A 27,467-nucleotide genomic window follows, 5' to 3' on the forward strand; every position below is an offset into this window, starting at 1 on the left:
ACAGATGTGACCTGCTGGCAGAAGGGGGGCAGTTCGTTTTCATGTTCAGAAACTTTCCACTTACAGGTGAAGGGAAGTGAAACCCAAGAAGGACGGATGAAAATTTCTGATCTTTTTCATGCCTTTTTTATTTTTATTTTTAATTGAGTGTCTACTACGTGCCAGGGAGGGCTAGGGTTTTCGGTTATGGAGCTGAATCGGGTACCCTCCCTAATGCTACTGGTTAATGAGGACATCGAAGGGTTAAATTCGGGAGCATTGTGGGGTCGGGATGGGGAGTCTCCCCTGCCGGAAAAGTGCACCCTCTTCCCGCCGGCTTCTCGGACTCCGGAAACCTGGGCGCGAAGAGCCGGGGAAGGGCTGCCCCGCTGGCTGGCGCGCAGCCTCCCCCGCAGAGCCCCTCTGGCCCGGGAGTGGCCGCTCTCGAATTACAACAAAGGGGGCTGGAGGCCCGGCCTGTGGCCGCGACCGCCGTCAGCCAAGGGGTGGGTCCGGGGAGGGGTTTGCCGCCCGATTTGGCTTAAAAGTACGGGGGAAAGAGCAGAGCGGCGACTCCGGCGCGCGGCTTCCCGGCTGGGCTCGCCTTCCCCCTCTCCGAGCGGCCGGAGAACTGCTTGCAGCTGCGGCGACGGGAGCGGAGAGGGGCCACCGTGGAGAGCCCAGTCCCGGCCCGGCCACAGCGGACCCCTGCTGCCAAGTAAGAGCGCGCGTCCCGCGCCGCCCTCCCCACGGCGGATCGCGGGAAAGCGGGAGCGTCCCCGGGGGTCTCCGGGCTCGGCTCCCCACTCGGCCGCCCCTCGGCCCACGTCCGGATTCCTGGGACCCGAGCGGCGGGCACCCGCTGAGCGAAGGTTCCTTGCGCCGAGCGCGCGAGGACGTGCGGGCCGGCGAGTCCCCTCCGACGCCGGGGCCCCGCCCAGCAGCCCCACCTCGCCAGGCCCGCGGGAGGCGCTGCGGCTGGCGCGCCCCGGAGCTCGGCTCCCTGCTAGCCCCGAGCGCCTGTGGCCCCGCAGGACACAGCCTGCTGAGCCTCGGTGCGCGCTGGCTGCCTGGGAGGGTGCAGCCTGGGCCAGGGGCGTTGGGGACCGTGACCGGGACCGGAGTTTTGACTTTTGAGATGTGGAGCGCTCTCAGGGATGGGAGGGCAGGGGCCACGCAGGGGTGGCCCGGAGCGGTGGGTTTGGGCTTGTGTGCACGGCGATGAGACGGTGTGGGGCTGGGAACCACTGGGGCTGCGCCCAGAGCTCCAGAGCGCACGGCCTGAACTGGGGTTTCTTCGCGGTGCGCGAAAGGCGAGCGCCAGAGCAGCCCGAGCAGCCCGAGCCGCGCCGGAGGAGAGGTGCAGTCCGCACGCCAGGGAAACACGTCGAGGTCCCTCCCCTGGCTCGCCTGGGGACAAGGAACCTTTCCCGCTCTTATCACCGAGAGACCAGCGAATCCCTGTTGTGCGTGCGAAATCACCCCGGGCTAGGGCGAATCCCCATCTGATGCCACTAGTCCCGCGGTCCCCTATGCCTACGACGTTCACGTGGGCGCTTTGACCCCCGCCCCCCCCCTTGTCAAAATCTGGGAACCCTCAGGTGTAGCTCCTTGCCCGAGGTGTCGCAGTGGTGTAGAGGGCAAGGTGGGGGGCGGGGATGGGAAGGGGACTGAGTTACTCTGTATACTTAGGAAACCTTAAGTCCTGATGAGAGGGGAGATTCATGACAGCCAGAAACATGCCCCCAAATCTTGCAGCCGAGGAGGTAAAATCGGCCCAATCATTACTTTTGCAGAGAAGGAAAAGTACTGAAGCTCAATGCCACTGGGTTGGTCAGTGTGGGCTCGAACCCACAACCCTTTTTCCAGGGCTCTCCCTTACACCAGTGCTACCCTGTCTGACCCAGAGCCCCAAAGTCTTTTTGTCCTCTTCTTGGAAATCCATTTGGTTATTTCTGGTGTCTTGTACTTAATGACCAGGAATGGGGCTTAGACTGGAAGACAAGAGTTCACTACTCTGGTCAGTTCCCAGATGAATGCCTGACTCACCCGACCCTGCCTTGGATACAGTTTTAATCTCCTTGCCTGCTTTGTGCCCTTTCCCCTTCTACACAGTAGCCCCTGAGATGTCCATCAAAACCATGACAAAAATGCATGCATCCTGTGGGTGCCTGGTAGCTCTCCCCAAGGAGGTTGGGTCTCAGTGGTCTGTGTATGTGTAAGCATTTGCTTATCCCCTCTGACCGTGTTAAAAAGTGTCTTGGGGGCAAAAACTAAATATGAAACTCAGTTGCTAAGGTGAGCCATGCACTACCCTTACACATTGCCTGACATTTTGATGCTTCCCAGACAGGAGATTCTGTGAGGACACTTTAATCTCCTCTGCAGCTGGGCTCCTTGCCTGGCCTCTCCTGGCCTCTTCCCAAGTCCTTGCCCTCTGACCTCTGGATGACCAATTTGAAAGGGCCTTGTGGAGGAAACAGATTTTCTGTGCTCTGGACGTGACAATCAGAAAGCTGACTAATGTCCCAGAAAATTCTGCATTGTTTATTTAAATGCTTTTTGATTCTGAAAAATTTCAAATATGCACTGAAATAGAGAGGAGGGGAGAGTGGACCCCCATATACTCCTCACTGAGCTTCGGCAGTTGTCAGCATTTTTGTCGCACACAAATCTGTGCCCTTTTCTCTTTTTTCATTGAAGTACTTTAAAGTAAATACCCAACATCAGGATATTTCATCCCTATGTAATTCAGTATGATCTCTAAAGACATTAAATGTCTATGGTGTCATTATTATACCTAAGAAAATGCGTGAACATTCTTTGGCATCCATCACCTGTTATCAAGTCTAGGTTAAAAATTTTACCCCAAATGTTGTTTTGTGGTTGCTCTGAGTTCTGTTGATTCATATAATTTGTTACATTCCTATTGTACATTATTTCTTTCAAATCACTTTCCTATCCACGTTGTTGTTTGCTTCTTGCAACTTCCCACTGAAGTTATTAAATTCATTTTACACTAATGAAACTTGAAAACAGATAAGTGGTCCAGATGGTACCACCAGCGAAGCCTGCACCTGGCTGACCCGCCTCACTTCTGGGCAGCAACCCTTCAGGTCTTCCTGCTCATGGAATATATCAGTGGCTTCCTAAAGACTCTGCCTTGCCTTGGGCTTCACTGGGCATATCACTTCCTGTATACACGTGGTCAGAAATCCCTTGTAACTATTTAATAATTGGCCATTTGGTGCTTGAGATAAATGAGCTGCAGAATCAAGACACCTGAGTTTGTTTCCAAACTTACTGGGCAACTCTTAAGAAAGCAGCTTGCCCATCAAGGGCTCTGGGATGGAGGGCGGAGGCCTCTGAGTTAGGTAGTCTCGTCCTTTCTCATTCTCTGGCTTCTTGGTCTAAAAGTAGGATGAGCAAAATGACTGCAGCTGGACTTCCTGGAAGAAACAAAGGCCCCAGTAAGGAATTTGGTAGAGAACAGTCACCCTGCCATGAGCATTGCTTGGGAACTTTGGCAGCTGCCATCTTCACACTGAGCACCTAACTTCTGTGACAGGGAAGCAGAGCAGAGATACAGCTTAGTTTATGAACAACTTTGTTCTGCCTTTGTCTTGTGAGGATCTGCAGCACCAGAACATCTTGCTTTTAGCATCTTTATTACTTAGGTTTATTTGCTTTTGAAATGGGGTGATAAGATTTTTTTATATCTTATTAATGAAACTTGTGAGTTGGAATCCTCCTTCCTTGGCAGACAATGTGAAAAAAGGAAGCTCTGGTTGCTGGACTCCTACACCATCTACTGTTATGTTCATTGTACCAAAATAGACAGGGAATAAACAGACCTTCCATAACAGAACCAGTTGAGAGCAAAGAAATGGAAGGATCCAATCCCATCATCCAACTGAAGGAACTCAAAAGAGGCAGAATGTTAACCTTTAGGCACACCGTTTTCCAGCAGCCATAAATGCTCTTCCCCTTTAGCTAATAGATTGTTGTCTTGGGGGTAAATTTCTAGATGATTTCACATTGCAAGAACATCATTGCTTTCTTCATCTTATAGTTTTGGGAGTCTTAGGAGGGATCCTTCCCACTCCTATGAGCTCCTGGCTTTAGAAGAGCAGCTTGTAATCACCATGTGGTCAGTCTGTGTGACAGTCACACCCCAGTGGACCACGCAGCCTCAGATGAAGTGGCTGGAGCCCACCTGGCTCTAAGGCCATAGAACCAGCAAGATCAGCAATTGTGGACTAGGAAAGGAAGAGCCAAGCAGATACGGCTGGGGTGCAGTAGCAGCTGTAGTACCCAACAAATCTTAGTCGTCGGTCTTGTCTAAATTGAAGCAAGTCTTCAGAAATTTCTCATCCTAGTAATTCTTGAATGTGGTGTGTGCTCAGCGGGGAAGACAACCTGTGTGTTGGCTGGTTTCTCACACACTGTCAGAGAAGTCTCTAGGCACCAGGACTGCCTTTGCAGAACAGTCACTTGCTGGAGATTATAAAGCACAATAGTGACAGTTTAGATATCTATCCAGAGTTTTAAAGAATATTTCACACATCCCTTGACAAAGCAGTTTTACCAGGAAAATTGTGTTTGGGAAATAAGGATGTTAGAGCAAGAATGAACTTAGCAGACAATGAGGGTGTAATTAGGATCACGGCTGATCAGTTCTTCTCATCCCAGGATTTGGATTTCTTCACTTTAGAATTATATTTGAATATAGTTGGCCCTCTGTGAGTTCTGCTTTTGCAGATTCAACCAACCGTGGATTGAAAATATATATTTTTTTCAATACTGGAAAGTTTCCAAAACCAAAACCTCATTTTGCCATGTGCTGAATACTATGCAGAATCCATATGAATGAAGTGATGTGTAGGCATTGTATTAGGTATTCAAAGGAGTCTAGAGATGATTTAAACTACACAGGAGCACCAAATAGCTTATGTGCAAATACTGTGCCATTTTGTACAAGGGACTTTAGTATCTGTAGATTTGGGTGTTTGAGGGGGAACCTAGAAACAATCTCCCACCCATACCAGAGGACAGCTATATACTATTACGTGCAAATAGCAATGTGTTTTCTCTTTAGTTTTTTCATTGCCAGAAATCATGTCAGACAAGCACATACAGCTGCTCCTATGTATGTCTTGTGGCAATAGTTCCCACATGTGCTCCTTAATATGTTGCCAGCATAATGTATAACTTCTGCAAAAATAATGCTATTTGCCCATAAAGTATATACTTGATGAGAGGATAACTTATGTTGATGACTCATGAACAGCGTCATTTTCAGTTTCTTTGTAATGTCCTTGAGCTTGATCCATGAATTTCTCCACCAGCCTTCCTGATATACCATTGGTGGATCTGGCTGAACAGAGCACAATTTTTAGAGGGCCTGCATGACTCAAAGATGTAAGAGGAAGGACTTTTTTTTTCTAAATATCTTTCTAAAACTTCTCCATACAAATATAAAATTGAATTACATTTCAAAAATCTACCATATATTTTTCCAAGAATAGCATATATAGGTTTTATATATATATATATATATACATACATATATATATATGTAAATATATATATAACCCAAATATATATACCCATATATAGGTAAAAAATTCTAATTATATACCTAGATGAATTTTTTCATTGCCTTTGTTTTTATCATGGTAAATATGCATACTATAAAACTCACCATTTTAACCATTTTTCATTGTATTGTTTGGTAGCATTACACACATTCAAAGTAATAGACTGCTATCACCACTGTCCATCTTCAGAACTTTACCATCTTCCAAAACAAACACTCTGTAACCCTTAAACACTAACTTTCTATTTCCCCATCCCACCCTTGGCACCCACCATTCAACTTCCTGTCTCTGTGAGTTTTGACACCCTCATAATAAGTGCAGTCACACAATGTTTGTCCTTTTGTGATGACTTATTTTACTTTGGGCAGTGTCTTCAAGTTTCTTCCATGTTGTAGCATGAAATTTCCTTTCTTTTAAAGTCTGAATAGTATTCCGTTGTCCATATGTACCACATTTAATTTACCCATTCATCCATTAATGGAGGTCATTCCCCCTTTTGTTGGGAATAACGCTGCTGTGAACATTGGTGTACAGATATCTACATGGATGCAAAGTGAACATGCCATTGTAACTGCCACCTGAGTCAGGAACAGAACATTACAGGAGTGCAGGAATTTAAGGGGAAAACCAGGAGGTTCCAAGACTTTTCCCGCCCATATCCAACTGTTTCAGCTACAATTTAAGTCTTGGATTGGATGTTCATTTTCTCTACCATGAGAAGTTTGGAAGAGATGTTTGAAAAACTACAGTTTGCAATATAGAAGACCAGCAGAATAGTTGTGAGATTTATGCAACTTCTTTCCTTAAAATATCCAGGGAAGGAAGTTGGACATATGTGGGACTTGTAGTCGTAGCTGACTTCAGCTATCACACTAGTTCACATTCTTCAAGGGCCCCATGGCGAGGAGGGGGTTCAAATCCACCTGGAGAACTCCTGTTCACATGTCAGCTTCTGCTACAGCACGGCTCATAAGCCCCCAGAGGGAATTCTCTGGCCATGTCCTGCCTTCCTGCTTCACTTTCCTTCCTTCCTCTTTTCCTTCTCACCTCGTCTTTCTGCTTTTTTTTTTTTTTTTTTTTTTTTTAACTAAAAGGATGTATTGGTGATTCCTTACTGCCAGACACCCTGTCAGCCCTGTCAGTCACCTTAGGAGACCAAAAAAAAAAAAAAAAAAAAAAAAGAACAAGGTGTGATATTTGACACGTGCATTTAAAAATGAATCCACAGCCAAGAGTAATATTCTGATGCTGCAGCCAAGTGCCCAGTGCCAACAGCAGCCTGACAAGGAGCCAGTCTAAGCACCAGGGAGCCGGGATTGTGGCAGCACCAGGTAAGAGAGAATCCCTGCAAGCTCTTTGGAGTTGCAGTACTATGCTCTTGGGTGCCACAGCCAAGTCCACGATGATTCTCTAAACACCTTGAAACTGCCTGGGATCCACACGCTCGCAGCCTGCTAAAGGCCACGCACAGCCACTGCTAGTGGCCAAGAAGAAACAAATACATTTCGGACATCAGTGAAACCCTGTGGGGTCCCTGATCCTTTTCAGCGGCACTTGAGACTTTCTTAAACTCTTACTCCCCAGGGTCTTTTTTCTTTCCTGCTGCGCACAGAGCCCTGCCCATCTCTCCACCTCTTTGGGTTATCCATCGCCCCAACGTCATGTCGTCATGGCAGCACCCCGCGCTGTTTTCTGGAGAGTTGGGGCAGTCCTCTACCTGGCTCCCCTTCCTTGGTCTTAACCCACGCAAACCATCCACTGTAACAGCCCGGTGATCCTCCTAGAGCAGGACGCAGTAATCTCCTGTAAGGAACGAGATAGCAGACATTCCACACTCCATGGGCCATATGGTCCCAGTAGCAGCTACGTACGGGCTCCATTTTAGTGTGGAGGCAGATGGCATGAAAAGGGACACGTGTGGCTGTGTCCCCATCACCTTTATTTGCCAATTTGGTTCCCAGTGGAAGTTCAGGGACCAGGCTCTAGATTACAGATCAGCTCACACCCCCCTCCTGCGACCCTCCCTTGCCTCCCCACCCCTTGAGGGGAACCTCATCTTTCTCAGCGTGACATCCAAGGTTCCCCATGGCCTTTCACTTACCGGTCTAGCCTCACCCTTTCCTCCTCTCACCATGGCCACTTCCTGGGCCTGCCCCGATTCATCTTGCAGTTCTGAATTCCCAGAACACCTGTGTTATTTCCGACGATTTTCGCCCCTCCCCCCCACACCTGCCAATCAAACTCTTCCTCTTCTCCAACACCTGCGCAAGGGTCAGCTGCCTGGAACTCTCCCTGTTACTCTTCCCCCGTTAGATCGCTGCCTTATCAGTTCTCTCTGGGCTTTGCATTTATTTCTCTTATTAACTCTCATAAAATGCTGTGAATTCCTCAGAATGTATCAGATTCGTTTTTGAATTCCCAGTGCCCAGTGCAGTGTTTACCATGTAGCAGATACTTAATAGATATGACTAAACTGTCATTTAGGTAGATACTGACTTACTGGATTCATTGAGATGTAATTCATTTACCACACAATTTACCCATAGAAAGTGTTTGCATCAGTGGAGTTTAATATATTCATGGGTCTGTGCAAACATCACCGCTGCCAGTTTTATAACATTTACATCAACAGGAAGAGAAGTCTGTGCCCCTAGGCATCAGCCTTATCCATCACCCACCCACCGCTGAACATCTACAAGCTACTTTCCATCTCTGTATGGCTGATTCTGGTTATTTCACACAAAGGGAATCATATAATATTTGGGTCTTTCGTTTGGATTATTTCACCTCACCTAATGTTTTCAAACTTCATCCATGTTGTATCATGTGTTAGTTCTTTATTTTTTATGGCCAAATAATATTTCAATGTGTTATACCACATTTTGTTTATCCAATCATTGTTGAGGGACATTTAGGCTGTGTACACCTTTTGACTCTTATGAACAATACAGCTGTGAATGTTCTCATACACGTTTTGTTTGAACTTGTACAAACATTTGGAAGTGTGGTTCACATGGTAATTCTATGCTTGATGTTTTGAGGGACCACCAAACTAGTTTTCACTGTGATTGCATAATTATAAATTCCCACCAGTAATCATGAGGGTTCTAATGTCTCCGCATCTTTGCCAACACTTGACACTTTCTACTTAAAAAAAGAAGAAGATGAAGATTGTAGTCATCCTCATGGTATAAAGTGGGATCTTGTCATGGTTTTGGTTTATACTTATCTAATGACTAATGATGTTGAGCAAATATTGGTGTGCTCATTAGATTTTTGAATACTGTCTTTCAATTCTTTGCTCCTTTATTTTCCTTTATTACTGGGGATGGAACCCAGGGCCTCACACCTGCTAGGCAAGTGCTCCACCACTGACTCATACTCCCAAGCCTTTACCCAATTTTAAATTGGTTTGCTTGTCTTTTTATTGTTCAATCATAGGAGTTTTTACATATTCTGGACTCCAGACCCTTATCAGACATGATTTACGAATATTATCTCCCAGTCTGTGGCTTGTATCTTCCCTTTCCAGTTCCAATCACATTTACTTAACTTCTATTTGGTGAAAATAGAGCCAGAAATGTAAACATACAAGTGCTCACCATCTCAGGGCTCCCTGTCTTAGGGAGATGATTGCAACAGACGACAGAACAGCAGCAGTGCAGGGGATGCTTGGCCAAGGTCACCATGGCTGCTCTGCCTCGAGCGACACACAAAAGGGTTTAGTTCCGATGAAATCCAGTTTCTGTGTTTTTCCTTTCGTTGCCTGTGGTTTGGGCATCTTACGTTGTCTGATGAGGTCCTGAAGATCTACCCTTATGGTTTCTTCTCAAAGTTTTACAGTTTTAGCTTTTGCCTGGGGTCTTTGATCCATTTCGTATTGATTTTTGCAAGTGGTGTGGAGAGCACTCTCTTGCGTGTGGCTACTCAGTTGTTCCGGTGTCGCCTGTTCTTCCCACATTCCTTCTTCGAATGCTCTGGCGCCTTGGTCATGCACGGGGTGGTTCCAGCCTTCTCAGCCCTGACAGCGAGCTGTGTGTCTCTCCTGTCACTACCATTCCACCTTGATTTTTAGTTGAGTCCTCTCACTTTGCTCCCCTTTTCAGAACTGTTGGACTATTCTGGGTCCCTCATAATTCCATATGAATTTTAGAATCCACCAGCTTGTCAAAAGATGATCGAGATTCCAGTAGGATTATACTGAATCTGTATATCAATTTGGGGAGTATTCCCATTAAAAATTAGAGTCCCTGAATGGGGTGTCTTGCCATTTATCTAGACCACCCAGTTCTTTTCAACAAAGTTTTGTAGTTTTCAGAGTATGAATTTTGCACTTATTTTATTAAACTTATTCCTACTTTTTTTATACTATTGTAAGTATAAATAAGTTATACTATTTTTATACTATTGTAAGTATAAATTGATTTCTTAATTTCACTTTTGGATTGTTGTATCCTGTAACCTGGCTGAAATCATTTATCAGTTCTGGTAGTTTTTTTAGCAGATTTCTTGGGATTTAAAAAATGTATATATGTGAGTACATTCTTAAACCAAAGAGGAGGGGTTTGTGAGGTGGCTATATGGTGTTCTAGAATAAGGAACAACTGTGTTTTAGCTTTTGTGTCACTGTGACCAAAATACTCAATAATAACAACTTACAGAAGGAGAAGTCTATTGGGGTTCATGGTCTCAGTGGTCTCAGTCCACAGAAAACCGGCTTCATTGCTCTGGGTCCAAAGTGAAGCAGAACATCATGGGGGAAGGTTGTGACAGAGGGAAGCATCTCCCCTCATAGCAGCAGGGAGAGAGAGAGAGAGGTGTGGGACAGGGAGGGAGCGGGGAAGGGGCCTCAGGGAAGATGAATCTTCCCAGGGCACGTCCCCAGTGATCCTCCTCCAGTCCTGCCCCACCTGCCCACAGTTACCACCCAGTCAGTCTATTCTAACTACCATGGACTGGTTAGATTACATTACAGTTCTCATAATTTGATCACTTCACCTCTGAGTATTCCTGTTTTAACAGGAGCTTTTGGGGGATGCCTCTGCAAACCATAACATTCTGCCTCTGACTCCCCAAAGCTCACGTCCACCTCAAAATGCAAAATTCATTTAGTCCACCTCTAAGAGTCCCACAGTCTTAACAGTTTCAGCATTGCCCAAAAGTCCAAGTTCAAAGTCTCCTGTGAGACTTATGGCAAACTCTTGCCTTGAGCCCCTATAAAAATCAAAAGCAAGTTACACATATTCCATACACAGAGTAAACATTTCCAATTCAAAAGGAAGGAGTCGGGGTGGAGAAAGAAAGGGTGGGGTCAAAATATCAGCTGGGCAAATAGACCTTACCGTATCTAGGACACGAGCCTGAACGATGTTATTTCCAGAGGATTTGGGCAGCCCCCACCCTTTGGCCTTGCAGGTTGCAGCACACTTGGTCTCTCCTCAGCAAGCAGTTTTTCTCGGCAGATCATCCACAATACTGGCATCTCTTAATTTCTGGGGTCTCCATTCCACCTTTGGCTTGACCTTCACAGTTCCACACTTGTCCCTTTCAGGGGCAGCATGCAGGACTCCAATCCTACTACATTTTTCATGGCCTCCTAGGCCTTCCTTTAAAATCTTGAGGGAAGCGTCCATGACCCCTTTAATTTAGCATCCTATTCCTGCAGAACTTGGATGATGTCAATTTCTGTTGTCAGCTCCCACAATACCCAGTCCCCCTGGAATCACAGATGCAGTGGCCTCTGAGTGCCTGTGCAGCTCAGCACTGTGAAACAACTTCTGGTCCCCCATGATCTCTTCTCAAAGGAATTTTCTCTTCTGTACCCTGGAGCCTGTAGTGGGTATGGTCTTGCAAATTCCTGAAATACTCTGGAGGCATCTTTCCTATTGTCTCTGTGGAAAGTACTTAGCATCTCTTTAGGGGCTCTAACGACTTATACAAGCACAGCTTTCTTTGCCACAGCTTTGCAAGCACATTTCTGGCTAAGGTGCAAGTTTTGTTTTGTTTTTTAAACCCTCTAGCTCTGCTTTCTGCTCCTCATTCTCATAGTAAACCTGGCTAAAATCTTCCAGCAATATCCATGCCACTAACTGGATGCTGTACTGCCTTGAAATTTCTTCTTCTAGTTTAATTAGTCCATCACTTTTATATTCAGTCTCACACAAAGTCTCAGGACACAGCAAAATGTAGCCAAGTTTTTTGACAGAATATAACATGAGTAACCTCTGTTCCAATTCCCAATAGAGTCCTCATTTCCCTCTGAAACCTCATGAGCACAGTCTACATTCCTATCAAAATCGTGTTCTTCTGAGTGCCCACCAGAATCCACTATTAAGCTCTGCCTATGGCATCCTAAAACTTTTCCAGTCTGCATCTATAAACTTAAATTTTCCTCCTGCAAACCATTTCCAAAGACTTTGGAACCACGTAGTCAAGTTAGTCACAGCCACAGCCCCACTCCTCGTACCAGTTTCTGTTTTGGTCAGCTTTTGTGTTGCTGTGACCCTAATACCCAAAAGAACTACTTAGAGGAGGAAAAGTTTATTGGGGCTCATGATCTCAGAGGTCTCAGTCCATAAACAATCGACTCCATTGCTCTGGGCCCAAGGTGAGGTAGAACATCCTAGAGGAAAGGAGTGACAGAGGGAGGCTGTTCCACTCATGGCAGCAAGGAGAGAGAGAGAGAGGGAGAGGGAGAGAAGGGAGGACGGGATTGAAGAAAGAGGCACCCTTCCAAGGCAGCCCCCACCCCAGGACCCACCTCCCCCAGCCATGTCCCACCTGTGCACGGTTATCACCCAGTCACTCTATTCAAACTAGGATGGACTGGTTAGGTCACAGCTCTTCAGAGTCCAACCATTTCCCCTCTGAAAATTCCTGCATTAACAGGAACTTTTAGGGGACACCTCACATCCAAATCTTAACGAAGTGCGAAAGCAGGTGGAAGTAGATGCATGCGGACCAGTAAGACTGGAGCTCAGGGTAGCAGGTTGAAGCTAGTTCTGGTCATGCTAAAGATAGTGGCGGCATCTGACAGCTAAAAGTGGGAGCTGTGCCGTGTCTGGAGACACAGGAAGAATATTAGAACCATTCTCAGAAGGAGTTCCGGTGCAGGCTTGTGATCGGTCCAGTGTTGATCAGCTTTAAAGTTAACCGAGAAAGTCTGTCCTCTTGAGTTAGCGTAAGAACTTCAGGTTTCTGAGTATCTGCCACTACCCTGTGGATGCCACGCGCTTGATGAGTGATCACTGGTGACCCAGTACCAGCTGGCTTTGTGCAGCCAGGCCCAGCCAGCTTCGCTGATGTGGCAGTTGGTGCCTGCTGCTATTGCTCTCCGGGTTCCTGGATGGGAGCCAATGCTGCAGTGGGCAGAGGAGGCCAGGTCGCGGGCCCTTAGCGAGCTGTAATGCAACACTCCTACCCCACTCTCTCAAGGAGCCAGACATCTCCAAACAAGCTCAAGGGGCCACTCTGGCCCCTGTACCTGCCACTCCTGTCACTGCACCCTCCGGCTTTAGCTGTCGTCCGAGAGACACCGGCCTGAAGAATTGATTCCAGGCTGAGGTTACGATGTTCAGATGAGAGCTTGGCCTGGCAGTTTCTGGAGATGGAAGAGGTCCAGAAAAGGTGTCCAGAGTCCTGCTCGGAAGGCAGGGCCCTGCCTGAGGCGCAGGCAAGCTAAGCTGGGTGGTATGCCACTGGGGACTGAGCCGTTGAACTGTCTCTCCATCAACTTTTGATGGATCATCTCAGAAAAACTGATTATGCACTCCCTCCCTCCCAGGCTCGCACAGTCTCCCGCCCAGGACTCCCACAATCTCCCACCCCATTCGCTTATCTTACCCCAACTGTCTGAGCCCCTCCCTACCCCAGGACTGTGCCTGGACCCACTCTCGGTGCTTCTCCTCCAGGAATTGGTGTGCAGTGAGCCCCATCCCTGGGACCACTGGACACATTTGCAGTGATGGGCGTCTTCTCAAGTTTACGTGCCCTTTTGGACCTCGCTTTGTTCTCCCCTTACCTGCTTTTTGTGAACTTTAACATCTCCCTCCAAATGGCAAGAAACCCAGGCCAACTTGGCTACTGATGTTAGCTCTGGGAAATATGTCTGAACATGTGTGTGGGATTGGGGAGTCGGGGGGAGTGGGGGTGGGCAGGGGTGTTCAAACCTGCTGCCCAGGTGGTGAGTTCAAAGTGGTTGATGGGTAGAATGTTGCTCCTCCTGGTTTTTGCCTGGGTTGTTCCCAACCTTAGATTATACTAGTTATCACTTGCTGAGCAGTGACTATGAGTCTGTCATTGTACCAGGCACTTTTGATTTCTTATGTAACCCAGCAAGGCACTAAGACTCTTCTCTGTTTGCAGAAGCCAGATTGGAATCTGAGTCCACTCTCGAATATTCTTCCAATTGTCATGTGTTATCCTATAGTTGAACCGTGTCTGGATTTTTCTTAGGGATTGGGGGTTGGACAGTTTGAAGCCTCTGGGCATCCTTGTCTTGATCAGTTTCTGTATTGCTTTTAAGTACCAATTGTGGGTTTTCCCTGTCCCTTCTCTCTGGGCTTCATGCTGGAGAGATGTGTCTGTTCTATAAGAGATCCAGAAGGCATTTCCAAAGTGTTTGTACCTTTAGTCTCCCAGGGAAGCAGCCTGGTCAAAATGAGATTCCACCCAGAGCCAGACATGGACTGTGGGGAACCCCAATTGGTCACAACAAATTATGCCAACAAAGGCCTCTTTCTGAAGACAGAAAAATATTCAACTTTGTATGCCTGCCATCTCACCACCTCACTGTGCTCTGAATATACCCGCTCTGTGGCCAGAAATAGATGGGAATGAGGAGGAATCCTTGGCCAGGAGCCAAATGGACCAGCCCTGGCTGAGCCTGGTGTCAAAGTCTCCGTTCTTGTCTGAGGTGGTTCAGGAGGGCCACCTCGTCCCCCACCCACTTCCATCATCCTCCAGACAGGCCCCATTCACCCAGGACAGCCTCCTTCCATGCAGGATGTGTTCCCCGTGGTTAGAAGCAGTGCCCAGGCCACAGCTGGGATCATGGCTCCCGGCTGTGCTCCGAGCCGTGAGCAAAGACCATTCGTCACTCCTGTTGAACACAGCAGAGATCCCAGGCACAGAGGGTCCAGTGGAGGAGACAGCCCCCTCCTTGCCCCTGACCCCAATGCCTGCATCTGGCAGAGAGGTCAAGCAGGGCACTCTGTCTGGTGACAGAATTCAGCTGAGTTCCTGGCTTCACTCTTCTAAGCCAGTGCTCAAAGCAGTGTGGCCACTGTTCCTGGCTAAAAAGTGGCATGGTTGTTTACACCACGCTTCACATCTGGGGCAGGCGGGACCATGACTGGGAGCTCCCAGCCACAAGGTATGAAGCCATTGCCGGGAAAAATGACTCCTTTCCGTGCCCACTGGGGACCGTGAGGCCGTGCACACAAGGGGGCCCTGCAGATGCCAGCTGTAGGAGAGTCCTGCGCCCGGATGCTAACATTGGGGGAGGGGACAGTTAGGAAGATCAGATGAGGATCAGGTTGGCTAAGAGCAATTTAAAAAGTCAAAACCACAGAGTCCAGACGTGATTGATGTCTTTCACCTTATTTGTGCATGACTAGGAATTACTATAGCTATTGACAATATTGATAACCGTTGCGTTGTCGTTCACGAGGAGCCAGTTTGTCACATTGGCCGTTGTTTGAGCGGGTGCCACGAAGTCAAGCGTCCATAGTTAAAGGTTGCAGTTTGGGGCTGTCCTTTTGTTTAAGGACCTACTGGGGAGTCAGTAATTCACTTGGCTTTGCAGAAAGTATTGTTAGGCAAGTGAGTTTAATGCCACAGGACACCCTTTTCTAGAAGATGATGCAAGGATTCAGAAGAGATTGTTTTTAGAGGAAGAAAACTACTTGAGCAGACCCAAGGGAACCTTGCCGCTCAGAGTTTTGGGGACTAGGACTTTCACATTCTTTCCCAAGCAGACTCAGCCCTTGAGAGAGTCACCTACAGAAAGGGCCCTGGAAATTTCAACTTTAGCTTTTCCCCTTTTCCTCTTGGAGTCCTGTTGGGTCATAATTAAATAAGACTTCAGAAATCAGAAATCAGGGATTCTGAAATGTACAGGAAAGTCACCTGGATGACTGATGTCCTCCAACGAATGGTGTTTATTAGACGATTGAAATAGCACTGTTCATATCGACTCAAAACTGGAGTAAGATCAAGGTCAAGAACCACTTTCCTTCCCTCTGATACCAGCCTCACCCCCAGTTCCCAGCAGGACCAGCAAGCGTTGGTATGAGCTCTACTTAGAAGTCTTACTTGTAGACCCCTGGAAGTACCATTTCCCATTAGACTTGGCACAATTTATCACATACTTAGTTTATACAGCATCTATGAAACAACTTTCTTGTTAAGGTAATTAAACTTTTCTCCAATATTTTGTATTCTGCAAATGTGCATTTCTAGCCAGGCCTGGAGGTGTATGCCTTTAATGCTAACAACCTGGGAGAGTGAGACTGGGATTGCAGGTTCAAGGCCAGCCTCAACAATTAGGCAAGGTCCTAAGCAACTTACTGAGACCCTGTCTCAAAATAAAAAACAAAAAGAACTGGGGCTGTAGCCTAGTGACAAAGCCCTTCTGGGTTCAATACCCAGTTCCAAAATAATGTGTATTTCTAATTTCCAAGCATGGTGTTGCAAAAAATGAATCTAGAAAGCACTACCTAGGCTTCTTCTCAAAAGCTCCTAATTCCCCAAATAACACTTGGGAAACTGGAGATAAAAAAAAGAAAGAAAGAAAGAAAAGAAAAAAACCAAAACAACAGGGGAGAATGAAGAAAAGGAAAAAACAGTAGAATAAATTCAAAATAACTCTCCTATGTACTTACATGAATATATCGCAGTGAATCCCACCATCATGTATATCCATAAGAATGGGGTCTTAACTAGAATAAGATATATTCCATGTTTGTAAATTATATTAAAATGAAATCAACTGTCATATATAAGTAAAAAGAATCTTTAAAACAAATTTTAAAATAATAATATTGGAATAAAAAAATTACACGCAACTCACTGAATAATGCAGCTAAGTCTCAACCAAAACTGTAGTTGGCACTTGGAAGCCAGACTGGAGTATAGCAGGTGGCCCTGTTAGGACCAAGATATATCAGCAGATTTTTTTTCTGACTGCCTTCTATGGATCAGGAAATTAAAGAGTGGTGTGATCTTTGGTTTTTAAGTAGGTGTTCCTGTTTTCCCTTTCGAAAGTTCTTTCTAAGTATATATAGATTCTATTTCATAAATGAAATACTGAGACTTAGAAAATTGAAGTGTGCCTAAGGTCACAGAGCTAAGGAGTAGAAATGTGATTGGAACCCAGTTCTGTTTGACTCTGACACTCTATGCTCTAGAGAAGTACCAGCACTTCTAATGTGTTTTAGCAGGAAGAGCGTGTGGTCGTCTTAAAGGTCACCATGAGCGGGACAGTGGGGTGCCCAGGGCCTTAGGGCAGCGGGAGCTGATTTCAACTGCTGTTTGTTAGGAGTTCCTCTCGGACCCTGAGTCCCAGTGTGTGATGGAATTCTTTCTCTATCTCGTCTCTCAGACACCCCTTGGGGCCCAGTGCCTCTTGTCAGCAGAACTTACCCTGTTTTCAACTGCGTGAACAGCATATCCTTGAATGGATTGAATTAAATTGAATAATGTCCTCAACTGCTTAGTTACAAGCCCACTGAGAAAATATTAGGGACATAATTTACCACTTTCTGATAAGCCGCAGTCACGGCCAGCTTCCTGCAGTCACTGACTTTTATTCCATCAGTCAAATGCTTTAGTCCTTAGGCATCCTGCCCTGAGCCCTCTGCCGGTGACCCACTCCTGGGCTTAACTGTGTGAATAATTAAGACCATCTGCTGCGAAGTTCCTAGAGCTCACTTGAATGAGGTTTCAACAGAATATTCTCCAAGGTGGGCCTTCCTCTCGCAGGACAGACCCTGGCACGCCTGTGAAACCCCAGTCTGGCTCGATATGTGTGAACTGAGCTTCAGAGATTCTCCATGTTCATCCGCTGAGTTCGACTGACCCAGTTGGCAGACGCTCTCTGCTCGCATGCAGGGTTGAGGATTCTGGAATTTCCGTGATGTGTGGTGATGCAACTTCACTGGAGCAGTCTCTTCTTGGACTGTCAGGGGGAAGAGACACCCTTGGAGGCCTGTGGAGGGGGAGGGCTGAGAAGAGATCGGCCTGTTGTCCAGCCACTGTCCAGACTGGGCATGGAGATCTGACTGCAGCCAGGCCTTCTCGTTCTTTGTGAAATGGTCTCTGACCGAGAACTGACAGAACAGGTCTGAAGAAGAGAAAGGCAACGCTCATCCATCCACATGTCTTCAGATGTCCAGAAGGGCAGATGGGGAACTTACTGTATTAACTAAAGGCAAGAGACATAGGGTATTTCTGTTTGAATTAGAGGGCAGTGCTGTGGTGGCCACAAGGTCAGCAAGGTCCCACCACTTGGGGTCCCTGGTCACCCGGAATGCCTGGCAGTTTTGCCCTCCTGTAAGTTGGATGGTTGTCAGTGTGGAAAGTGAATTTAACAATGCAGTAGCCATAGGCATGAAGCCATCATCTCCCAAGAAAGAAACACAGGGGGAAATGCTCCAAGTCCCTGGTAACAAAAGCAAGGCCATTTAAAACAAAATACCCCTTTTTACTTATCAAATGGAAAAAAGTTTGACAACGTAGTCATAGCCAGAGTTTTGAGGCTTGGGGGGAACCCACATGCTTCTGGCTGAGCTATAATTTGGCAGTCTTTCTGGAAAGCAGACTAATACAGTTTTGCAAAAGTGTTGGCTTTTTATGTACACTTTGACCCACCATCTTACGCTTAGGAATTTATTCCAAGATTGTGTAGCACTTCAGCAAGATGGATATTCATTTCAACAATGTGCATGACAGTTAAATAGCTTAGCAGTTTACCATGTATCCATTTGACCAAATACAATGTAAAAACCTCATAAAAGAATAGTGAGTGAGGCCTGGGGGTGTAGGTCAGTGGTAAAGGGCTTGCCTAGCACAGGTAAGGCCCCAGGTTCCATCCCCAGCAGTGCACACACAAACAACAACAACAACAACAACAAACTCAACAAGTCATGTTTGCAATGTACTGTTCAACATGAAAAGCAGCTGACAGAGGAATGGGCTAGGGTTGCATATCCCCTTCGAAGGCACACCCCAAATGATAAGAAGACCTCCCATTCAGCACCCCACCACCTCCCAGTAGCATCATGGGTTGGAGACCAAGACTTTAACCCATGGACCTTTGAAGGATACTTCCCTAAACCACAGCACAACCAGAATACAGGTTGTAGCCAAAAATGGCAAAAACATCTGTACGGATGTATACCAAACATCTCTGACAATAACCCACTCTGCCTGGATCTAAAGTGCAGATGATTGCTGGGCTTGGTGGTATACACCTGTAATCCAGGGTCCTCTGGAGGCTAAGGCAGGAGGATCACAAGTTCGAGACCAGCATCAGCAACTCACTTTGAGACCCTAAACAACCCTATCTTGAAAGAAAGAAAGAAAGAAAGAAAGAAAGAAAGAGAGAGAAAGAGAGAAAGAGAGAAAGAAAGAAAGAGAGAGAAAGAAAGAAAGAGAGAGAGAAAGAAAGAGAGAAAGAAAGGAAGGAAGGAAGGAAGGAAGGAAAAGAAAAGAGAAAGAAAGGAAAGGAAAGAGAGAAGGAAGGAAGGAAAGAAAGAAAGAAAAGAAAGAAAGAAAGAAAGAAAGAAAGAAAAGGAAGGAAGGAAAGAAGGAAGGAAGGAAAGAAAGAAAGGAAAGAAAGAAAGAAGGAAGGAAAGAAAGAAAGAAAGAAGGAAAGAAAGAAAGAAAGAAGAAAGAAGGAAAGAAAGAAAGAAAGAAAAGGACTGGGGCTGTAGCTTAGGGGTAAATTGTCCCTGGGTTCAATCCCTAGTACTGCAAAAAATAAATACATAGATAAAATGTAGATAATGGAAAAGCCTACCCAGCACCTTCCACACACACCCCTGCTCTGTCACTGTGAGGTGTTCCTTAAAGATAACTTTAGTGACCATTTGTACTTGATTTCAATTAAGCAAAATATTTAAGTAAAAAATAAAAGCAGTTGACAAAATAGTATGTAGAAGATTCCAATTTGTAAAAGGAAATATGTACAGAAAAAAGACCAGAAGAGTAGACACTAGAAATTTGATAGTGGTTATCCCCAACAATGGTATTGCAAGTTATTTTCTTTCTTTTACCAGTTTGTATTTTTTCCAGATTTTTATTATCAACTTGCATAGTTTTCACAGTAAAGAGGACACGAAATCCACTAAAGTTATTATTAAAAGGAGAGAGAAGCAGCTGGTCTGACGTGTTACAATCCCCTGGAGGAGGGTGCAGAAGGCCCTGCAAAGGAAGCAAGAAATTCAGGAGCACTTTTCTAGGAAAGACTTAGGCGTTGAGTGCAGGACATTCCCAGAGTGCAGAATCCAGGAAAATGGGTGGGGCCGTTTATAGATAATGCAAATCCAGAGATTAAGAGTTCTTTTAAAAATTGCAAGATCACATTTTCTCCGTTTCTTTCTGGAACAAAATTAGAGGCTCTGGAAGCCTCTGAGCCTTCCTGGATGGGAGGGAGGCAAGTGCTGGCTGGGGCAGCAGAGCACTTGGGGAGGGGCACAGCCTGGGCCAGCCTGCCCGCTGCGCTCATTTCCTGGCTTGTACTTACCCTCAGTGCAACCTTAGGCAACTTACCGACCTTCTCTGTGCCTCAGTTTCCTCCTGAGGATATTTTGTTTCTTACTGCTTCAGGTGAAGTAAAACCGAAGAGAACAGTAGCCCTCCTTATCTGCAAGGGATACATCCCAAGACCCCCAGTGGGTACCTGAAGCCACAGGTAGTACCTACTATGCTTTTTCCCACTAGAGATACATACCTATGATAAAATTTAATTTATAAACTAGGCACAGCAAGAAAAAACAATAACAAATAATAAACGGAAAAATTATTACAATATACTCTAATAAATTTTTGCAAATGTGCTCTCTCTCAAATCATCTTATTGTACTATACTCACCCATCTCCTGGCATGAATTCCTTTTTTCCTTCTTCATAATTACACAGCCATCATTACCATAGATTTTGGCAACTTTGGTGCTTGAGTTTTCTTTTCTTTTTAAAAGGCCCCATGTGTTAAGGGCTTGGTCACCAGTCTGTGGCACTATTGGGAGGTGATGGAAACTTTAGGAGGTGGGACCTTTGGGGAGAATGTTAGGTCACTGGGGGTGTGCCCTTGAAGGTTTCTCTCCTTGCTTCCCAGTCACCATCAGGTGAACAGCCTCCTCTGTCACTTGACCCCACCATGAAGTTCTGCCTTGTCACAGGCCCAGAGCAATGTGGCCAGCTGACCATGGACTGAAACTTCTGAACCATGATCCAAAATAAAATTTTCTTCTTTATAAGTTGAATTCTCGGTATTTTGTCATAATGACAGAAAGCTGACTAACACATCAACTATTCTTTTTAATAACTTCATTATTTGCCTTTTCATTATTAACCTTTCTACTTTTTTGTTGTTTACAGTTCTTATGGTGGCTACCATCCATGAAGGTTAAAATTGAATTAAACTTTCAACTGTTGTAAAATCAAGTCTAGAAGGTAATAGTACTTTTACCACAGCTCAGATCACACAAGAACCTTAAAACACTTCAATTCCATTTAGTTCCCACACACCTCTGTGCTTTGTTGCCATACATTTTAATCTTTCTCACACACACAAACACACAGTTTTTATTTGTTTTCTTGTGGTGCTAGATTGAACCCAAGACCTTGCCTATGCTAGGCGAACACTCTACCACTGAACTAGAGCCCCAGACCGTATTGCAAATATTTAAAATCCCGTATGACATCATTATCATTTTACACAGTGGATTTTTAATTACATTTACCTACATAGTTTCCTTCTCTCCTTTCTACACTTTTATACTATTATCTGGCTTAAGAATCTCCTGTTAGTATTTCCATCTTATGGCTATGGTAATAAATGCTGTCCACTCATGGTTGTCTGAAATGTCCTTATTTCATCTTCATTTGCTCCAGTAAGTATAGATTATCAATTTATTTTTTTCCTGTCATTCAAAAATGTCATGTTGCTCCCTCATGGCTTCCTAATTTTGGTGGTGAGACCAGTAGTGGCCCTACTGTTCTTTGAAAATAACGTACCCACTGTACTCTGGCTGCATGAAGATCTTCTCTGTCTTGGATTTTCCATGGTTGGATTGTGATGTGCCCAATCCAATTATATGTGTGGGTTGAATGGCATTTGTCAATTTTTGGAAAATTCTTGGTCATTGTCTCTTCAAATATTTCTTCTGCACATTCTTTCTTGTCTCTTCTTTGGGATTCCAAGTATGTGCATTTTAGACCTTTCGAACCAGTCTGTGCCCTAACTGGTAGAGTTCAGCCCTTTGGGGACCCTGTCTAGGAGCCCGGGGCTGTCTAGCAAGTCCCCCTCTCCCTGGCAAGCTCTGAGCCCCATTTTTTGTCCTGTCAGTCCTTGGAGGCTGCCAAGAGCTTTGCTCAACTTTTCAGCCTGTTGACCCCTGGCAAGTTCTGTGAAGGAACAGCAGAGACAAACGTGAGCCTCTGCTCTCTGTGCTTCCTGTCCCGCTGGAGTACTGGCTTCTGGAGGCCTTGCTGGCTTGGTTTGCTGCCTCGGTAGCCTTCCGGTGTCTTCGCACGCAGTCACGTTCCATTTAACGATGGACATACGTTCTGATAAATGCATCCTTCGGTGAGCCTGTCACTGTGTGGACATCACAAGTGTCTGATGGCTGGCACACGTCAGTCCCTCCCTATGACCACTTGATGCAATAGAGATGCCCAGGATGCCCACTGCTGCTGAAATGACACAGTGTCCTGTTTCACATTAAAGTTTTTTTTTAAATAAATAAAAGGAGTACACTCATAAATAATGACAAAAAGGTTTATATAGCAAGTACCTAAACCAGTACCCTAGTCATTTGTTATCATTATCAACTACTGTACATAATGGCATATGATGTGCTTTTATATGACTGGCAGCCAGTCGGCTTGTTTCCACCAGCATCACAGGAGTGATGCCTCATGCAGTTTGGGTGCTGCCAGGTCACTGGGTGGTAGCTGTTTTTCACTCCGTTACCATTTTATGGGGCCACCATCGTGTATGCAGCCTGTTACTGAGTGAAAAGTTGTTGTGCGGTGCATGACAGGGTATTTTTAGTATTTCTCTACTTTTTCTAGTTGTTCTTGGCAAGAAAATTTATCTGACAGGAGCTGGTCTGCTGTAACCAGAAACAGACGGATTGCTTTCTGGGGACAGCAGAGGGGTGGTTTCTGTCCCCTGGGACTGAGGCTCTGGTGGCAGAGCCAGACACAACAAGAAGGTAAAGCACGAACAAAATGCGACTTTCAAGGGACCAGAGGAGAGGTTCATTCTGAGAGGAGGACCTGGGAAAGTCTCCTGAGGAACAGGAAGGATTGTGGCACCGTCTCTGGAGGGCTGGGGCCAGGCACTGAGCTGCGGGTGGACAAGATGGATCGAGGGGACGTGTGGTGTGTGAGGGGCTGGAGGGAGGCAGGGGGAGAGGTGCAGTCGGAACTGAAGCCAGGAGAGCGGGGGGCTCTGCGTTGATTCCCAGTCTGAACTTGTTGTGTTTTGTACGTGATGGGGGATCGCTGACATCTTTGTAGGTGGAGGGTGACCAGTTCCAGTGTCGTCTGCACTAACTGTGCAGCTAATCCCCTCCTTCCATTCTCTCCCCTGTGCAGTAAGAAACTGAACGCCTGTCCCCTCTCCTCCACAAGGTCCCCAGGCCTCTATAGCCAGGCTTGGAGCCTGGCCGAGCCGCCATTCTGCCTCAGAACCACAGCCTGGTTTGTCAGGCTGTGTCTGAAGGGGGCTGTCTCGGGAACCCCCACCACTTTCTGGCCTTGTCGTGAGTCACATGATGTGAATTGCTGGGGCTCCAGTGACACCAGAGGGCTTCCTCAGCTCTGGCACCCACCATGGGGCGCTGGGCACTCCAGACATCCCAGGACCCGTGGAGCCACCTCTCTTCCAGCAGATGCCAGGTGGCTCTGGGTGGCTGTGACTTTAGGAAAGTCAACGGGTCCTTCCTCAAGGGCAGCACGTTGTGAACTGAGGAGCCTGCTCACCCTGGCCTGCACGGGAGGTCACAGTGCACTGTATTTTGCCCCTGTGGCTTCCACCCGCTCGTCCTGCTTTTTGCCCTTTTGAATCCCAAATCCCAATCTGCTTCCTCCTCCTCCAGATGCACCTGCAGTCCCTTTAAAGTCCCAGATCTCTGAATGATGTCAGGTCAAAGGCACATAGGGTTCCTGGCTGCATGCCTCACTCTGGAGTGAGAATCAGGTTCCACTGGATGTGGTGACCACAGCTTTGAAGACTTTAAAATTTCCTCTAGCAAGTGCGCCTGTAGTGCCTATGAGGTGACCTTCAGTTCCTCCTCAGAACAGTTCTGCGGGCTCCTATGAGTATAATTCCCATTCTGTAGATGAGGAACGTATTTTGCCAAGATCACACCGCTACCAAGTGTCAGAATGAGGATTCAAACTCAGACTGTGTGGCTTCAGAATGCCCTCTTCCCTCTCTGCTAACCTGCCTGCCTGGGTGGTGACAGGCTACTTGGCCCCTCTCTTGTTTGTCAGAGAGCTTACTGACTCCCCTCTGGGCCAGGAGCAGGCTGGTCCTAGTCTCCTGAGTTCTTCAGGAACAGACACTATGAAAAGGAGGAGATTGTCACCAGGGCACGGTGGCTTCTCTGCGGGTGAGACATAGACCTCAGGAGGGCTCTCTTGCAGAATTCCCAGTTTGGCTAAAGACAAACCCACTGGCCTCCCCTGTTGGTGGTCTCCCCCTCCTCGTGGTCCAGGATGGAAGGCATGGTATGTTCAGAAGCATGGGTGGGTGCCTGGGAGCAGAGCAGAGGAAGGTTTAGACTTGTGTGGGAGAAGAGAGGGAGGGAGGGGGAGATGCCAAGCTTCCTCTCGGCTCCTGAAAGAGGCCACGTGCCCCTGGTCCGCAGGCGCCCCACAGGAATGCCTTAGCCTGGAGAACTGTGCAAGTCTATGCAGGCCCCTGCCAGACTCCCCGCCAGGGCTGCTTCAGGGCAGCACTCAGTCCCTGGAGCCAAATCACCTTCTCGTCCAGTAAACCTGTCCACAGAGCCATGAAGTTTACCACGCACAGGCCAGAGAACAGTAAGGCACAAGCCCTGCCCTAAGAAGCGTGTGACCAAATTGGGCACATGAAGTACCTGGGCAGGTAGCAGAGGTCTGTCCGGATCTCAGCCCAGCCTTGGCAGGAGGCGGCCCTGCAGGCTGGTTCAGTAGGGATGCTGCTTGGAGGACGCCAGAGGTGAGCTGGGCTCTGGAGAGCGAGAGGAGGGAAGCAGCGGGAGCCAAGAGCATGCTGTGCTTGGCCATGGGACTCACTGCCCTCCCTCCCCACCAGTCCCAGGACCCCCCCGGAGGCCAGTCTACTGGGCTTCTCCAGTGGGTATCCTCGCCCTTTTTTGCCTTCGGGTTAGGTTGAGTTGGGTTTGCCAAATAGGAGGCACCGGAAAGAGATCAGAGAACAGGGGGGTGAGGGCCGCCATCCCTCCCTAACCCCCCTGCTGGTTGCTGGTTGCCAGTGGCTCGGAAACCCTTCAGCAAAGTCTCTGCTCTGGTTCTGGAACCCACTCCTTCCTGGGGGGCCCTTCAAGCCCCCTGGGTGGTCATTCTCACCTCTGTTTCCAGCCCAGGGTTCCCCCGCCTCCATCCTTTCTTAGTTCCCCTGAACTCTGCCCACATCTCCATAGATAGACTTTTAAAAACTCTTCTTAAATTGAGCTCCAGTGTGCCACATTCCCTGCCAGGAATCCTACTGAGAAAAGCATTCCAGAGATATGGGATGCAGGTGGGCAAAAGAGGTGGGCACCATTGACCTGTATGGTCCAGACGTTAGCTGGAGTGGAGATGTGGTGGAATACAGAAATGGAAGAGCTTTATACACAAAGCCAACAGGTGTAAATCAAAGGGTTCTGAGACATCTGTATCCTTGACGCCTATCCTAGCAGATTCTACCCTAACTTGCCTCTCCTCCCTCCCAGGAGGCTCCTGCTGCTTCCCCTCCAGCCTGCCCCTAACTGCCTCAGGGCTCCGTCTGAGGGATCCTCTCACCACCAGACCAGGATGGAGAGGCCCGTCTGCTCCTGCCTCTGCAGCTGTTTGGCCTTGCTTGCCTTCCTGCCCTCCCTGAGCCTGGCACAGTACGAGAGTTGGCCCTACCAGCTCCAGTACCCGGAGTACTTCCAGCAACCAGCTCCAGAGTACCACCGGCCCCAGGTGCCTTCTGATGTGGTCAAGATCCAGGTGCGCCTGGCAGGGCAGAAGAGGAAGCACAGCGAGGGCCGCGTGGAGGTCTACTACGACGGCCAGTGGGGCACAGTGTGCGACGACGACTTCTCCATCCATGCCGCTCATGTTGTCTGCCGAGAGCTGGGATATGTGGAGGCCAAGTCCTGGACGGCCAGCTCTTCCTACGGCAAGGGCGAAGGTAAAGTGCTCTGTGCCTTGGAACTCAGTGCATGGCGCCTGGAAAGTCCAGGAGCAGCTTTCTGTAGGGTAGCCTGGCAAAGAAAGCTGAAAATGCCATCAAGTATAAATAAATGCCTGGTAGCACTTCATCTGCCTGCACAGGCTGCGTCCTGCAGGAAAGTGGACGGGAGGGCACCCGGGACGTATAGAGGGACTGCCATCCTGATTTGCCTGGGACTTTCCTGGTTTGAGCACAGAGTGTCACCAGCAAACCAGGAGTGGTTAGTGACCCTAAGTGGGAGGTGAAATCAGCCTGGGGCATCTCTCCAAGCGACCCTGCCTGGGGGCTGTACCATCAGCCCAGAGAACCGCGCCTTCCTCCAGATGGTCCCTTAGAGCAGGGCCTTTTCCCCGTCTCACAAGGGCTCCCTGGGCACTAGCACATTCTACCCACTTGGAGTTTATCACTTTAACACTAATGTGTTAGGGTGGCGTTGGGCATGACAGGAACAGAGCCGCTTTGTGTTTTTCACCTGATTTTGGCCCATTCTTTCCTCCCCGGATAGATTCAAATCCTTCTTTCTTAAGAAAAAGCAGCAGCAGCAGCTCCTCGGAGCTCTGGAAGGTGGGTCTTGGAGACCTAACCCTTGAGCTCAGAGCTAGTGCTGACCTAAGGACAGCCAAGCATTGCCTAAAGTAGGGGAGTATAGTCTAGAAATGGGTCATTAGGTGATTTGTTGTTGTGACATCATAGAGTGTACTTACACAAACTGAAACAGCTAGGAGGTTGCTAGGTGATAATATAGAATTTGGGGGGACTGTTGTTATGTACATGATCTGCAGTCAACTGAAATGCCATTCAGTGTGTGACTGACTGTACTTGCTTATAGGAAGACACGTATCCTATTTGGACTCAGTTTCCCCCTCTGGAAGTTGGGCTCTCTGAGAACTCGTGAAATCCTCAGTCTGTGTTTCCAAGAGGGAGGTAGAGGTGAAGGGCATCATTTAAAAGAGTTGCCCTCCGGGAGCTGAGTCCTTCCCTGGGTTGGTAAAGCAGAGGCAGCTCTTCCACCAGCTGAGCTGCCCAGGCTTCAGCAGGGGCTTGGCTGCCAACTTGAGAGAGGTGCTACACTCCTGTCCTGGACTACTGGATCAGTGCCGCCTGACCGCATTAGACTCTTCTGAAGGGATTAGAAATACAGAACATCTCAGACCTACAGCCACATCTTCTGGTTTCTGGCATCGGGACTGGAGCTGGGGAGCTGAGCTTCTGGAAGCCTGTGCCATGAT

The 27,467-nt window shown here is 47.3% G+C and overlaps 1 protein-coding gene across 2 annotated transcripts in view; it reads left to right on the forward strand.

Moving 5' to 3' along the window:
- Window positions 1-550: 550 nt before the first annotated feature.
- Window positions 551-27,467, forward strand: part of Loxl2 (lysyl oxidase like 2) — an 83,959-nt gene continuing 57,042 nt past the window's right edge. Inside the window, exons 1-2 of one of the 2 annotated variants that reach the window (XM_047549408.1) lie at window positions 551-697; window positions 25,751-26,196. In XM_047549408.1, the coding sequence (XP_047405364.1) occupies window positions 25,833-26,196 (364 nt within the window). In that variant the 5' untranslated portion in view covers window positions 551-697; window positions 25,751-25,832. The remainder of the gene's footprint in view (window positions 698-25,750; window positions 26,197-27,467) is intronic. The other variant, XM_047549409.1, reaches the window with a different exon arrangement.

This window comes from Sciurus carolinensis, chromosome 4 (genome assembly GCF_902686445.1).
Source record: "Sciurus carolinensis chromosome 4, mSciCar1.2, whole genome shotgun sequence".
NCBI classification, from domain to species: domain Eukaryota; kingdom Metazoa; phylum Chordata; class Mammalia; order Rodentia; family Sciuridae; genus Sciurus; species Sciurus carolinensis.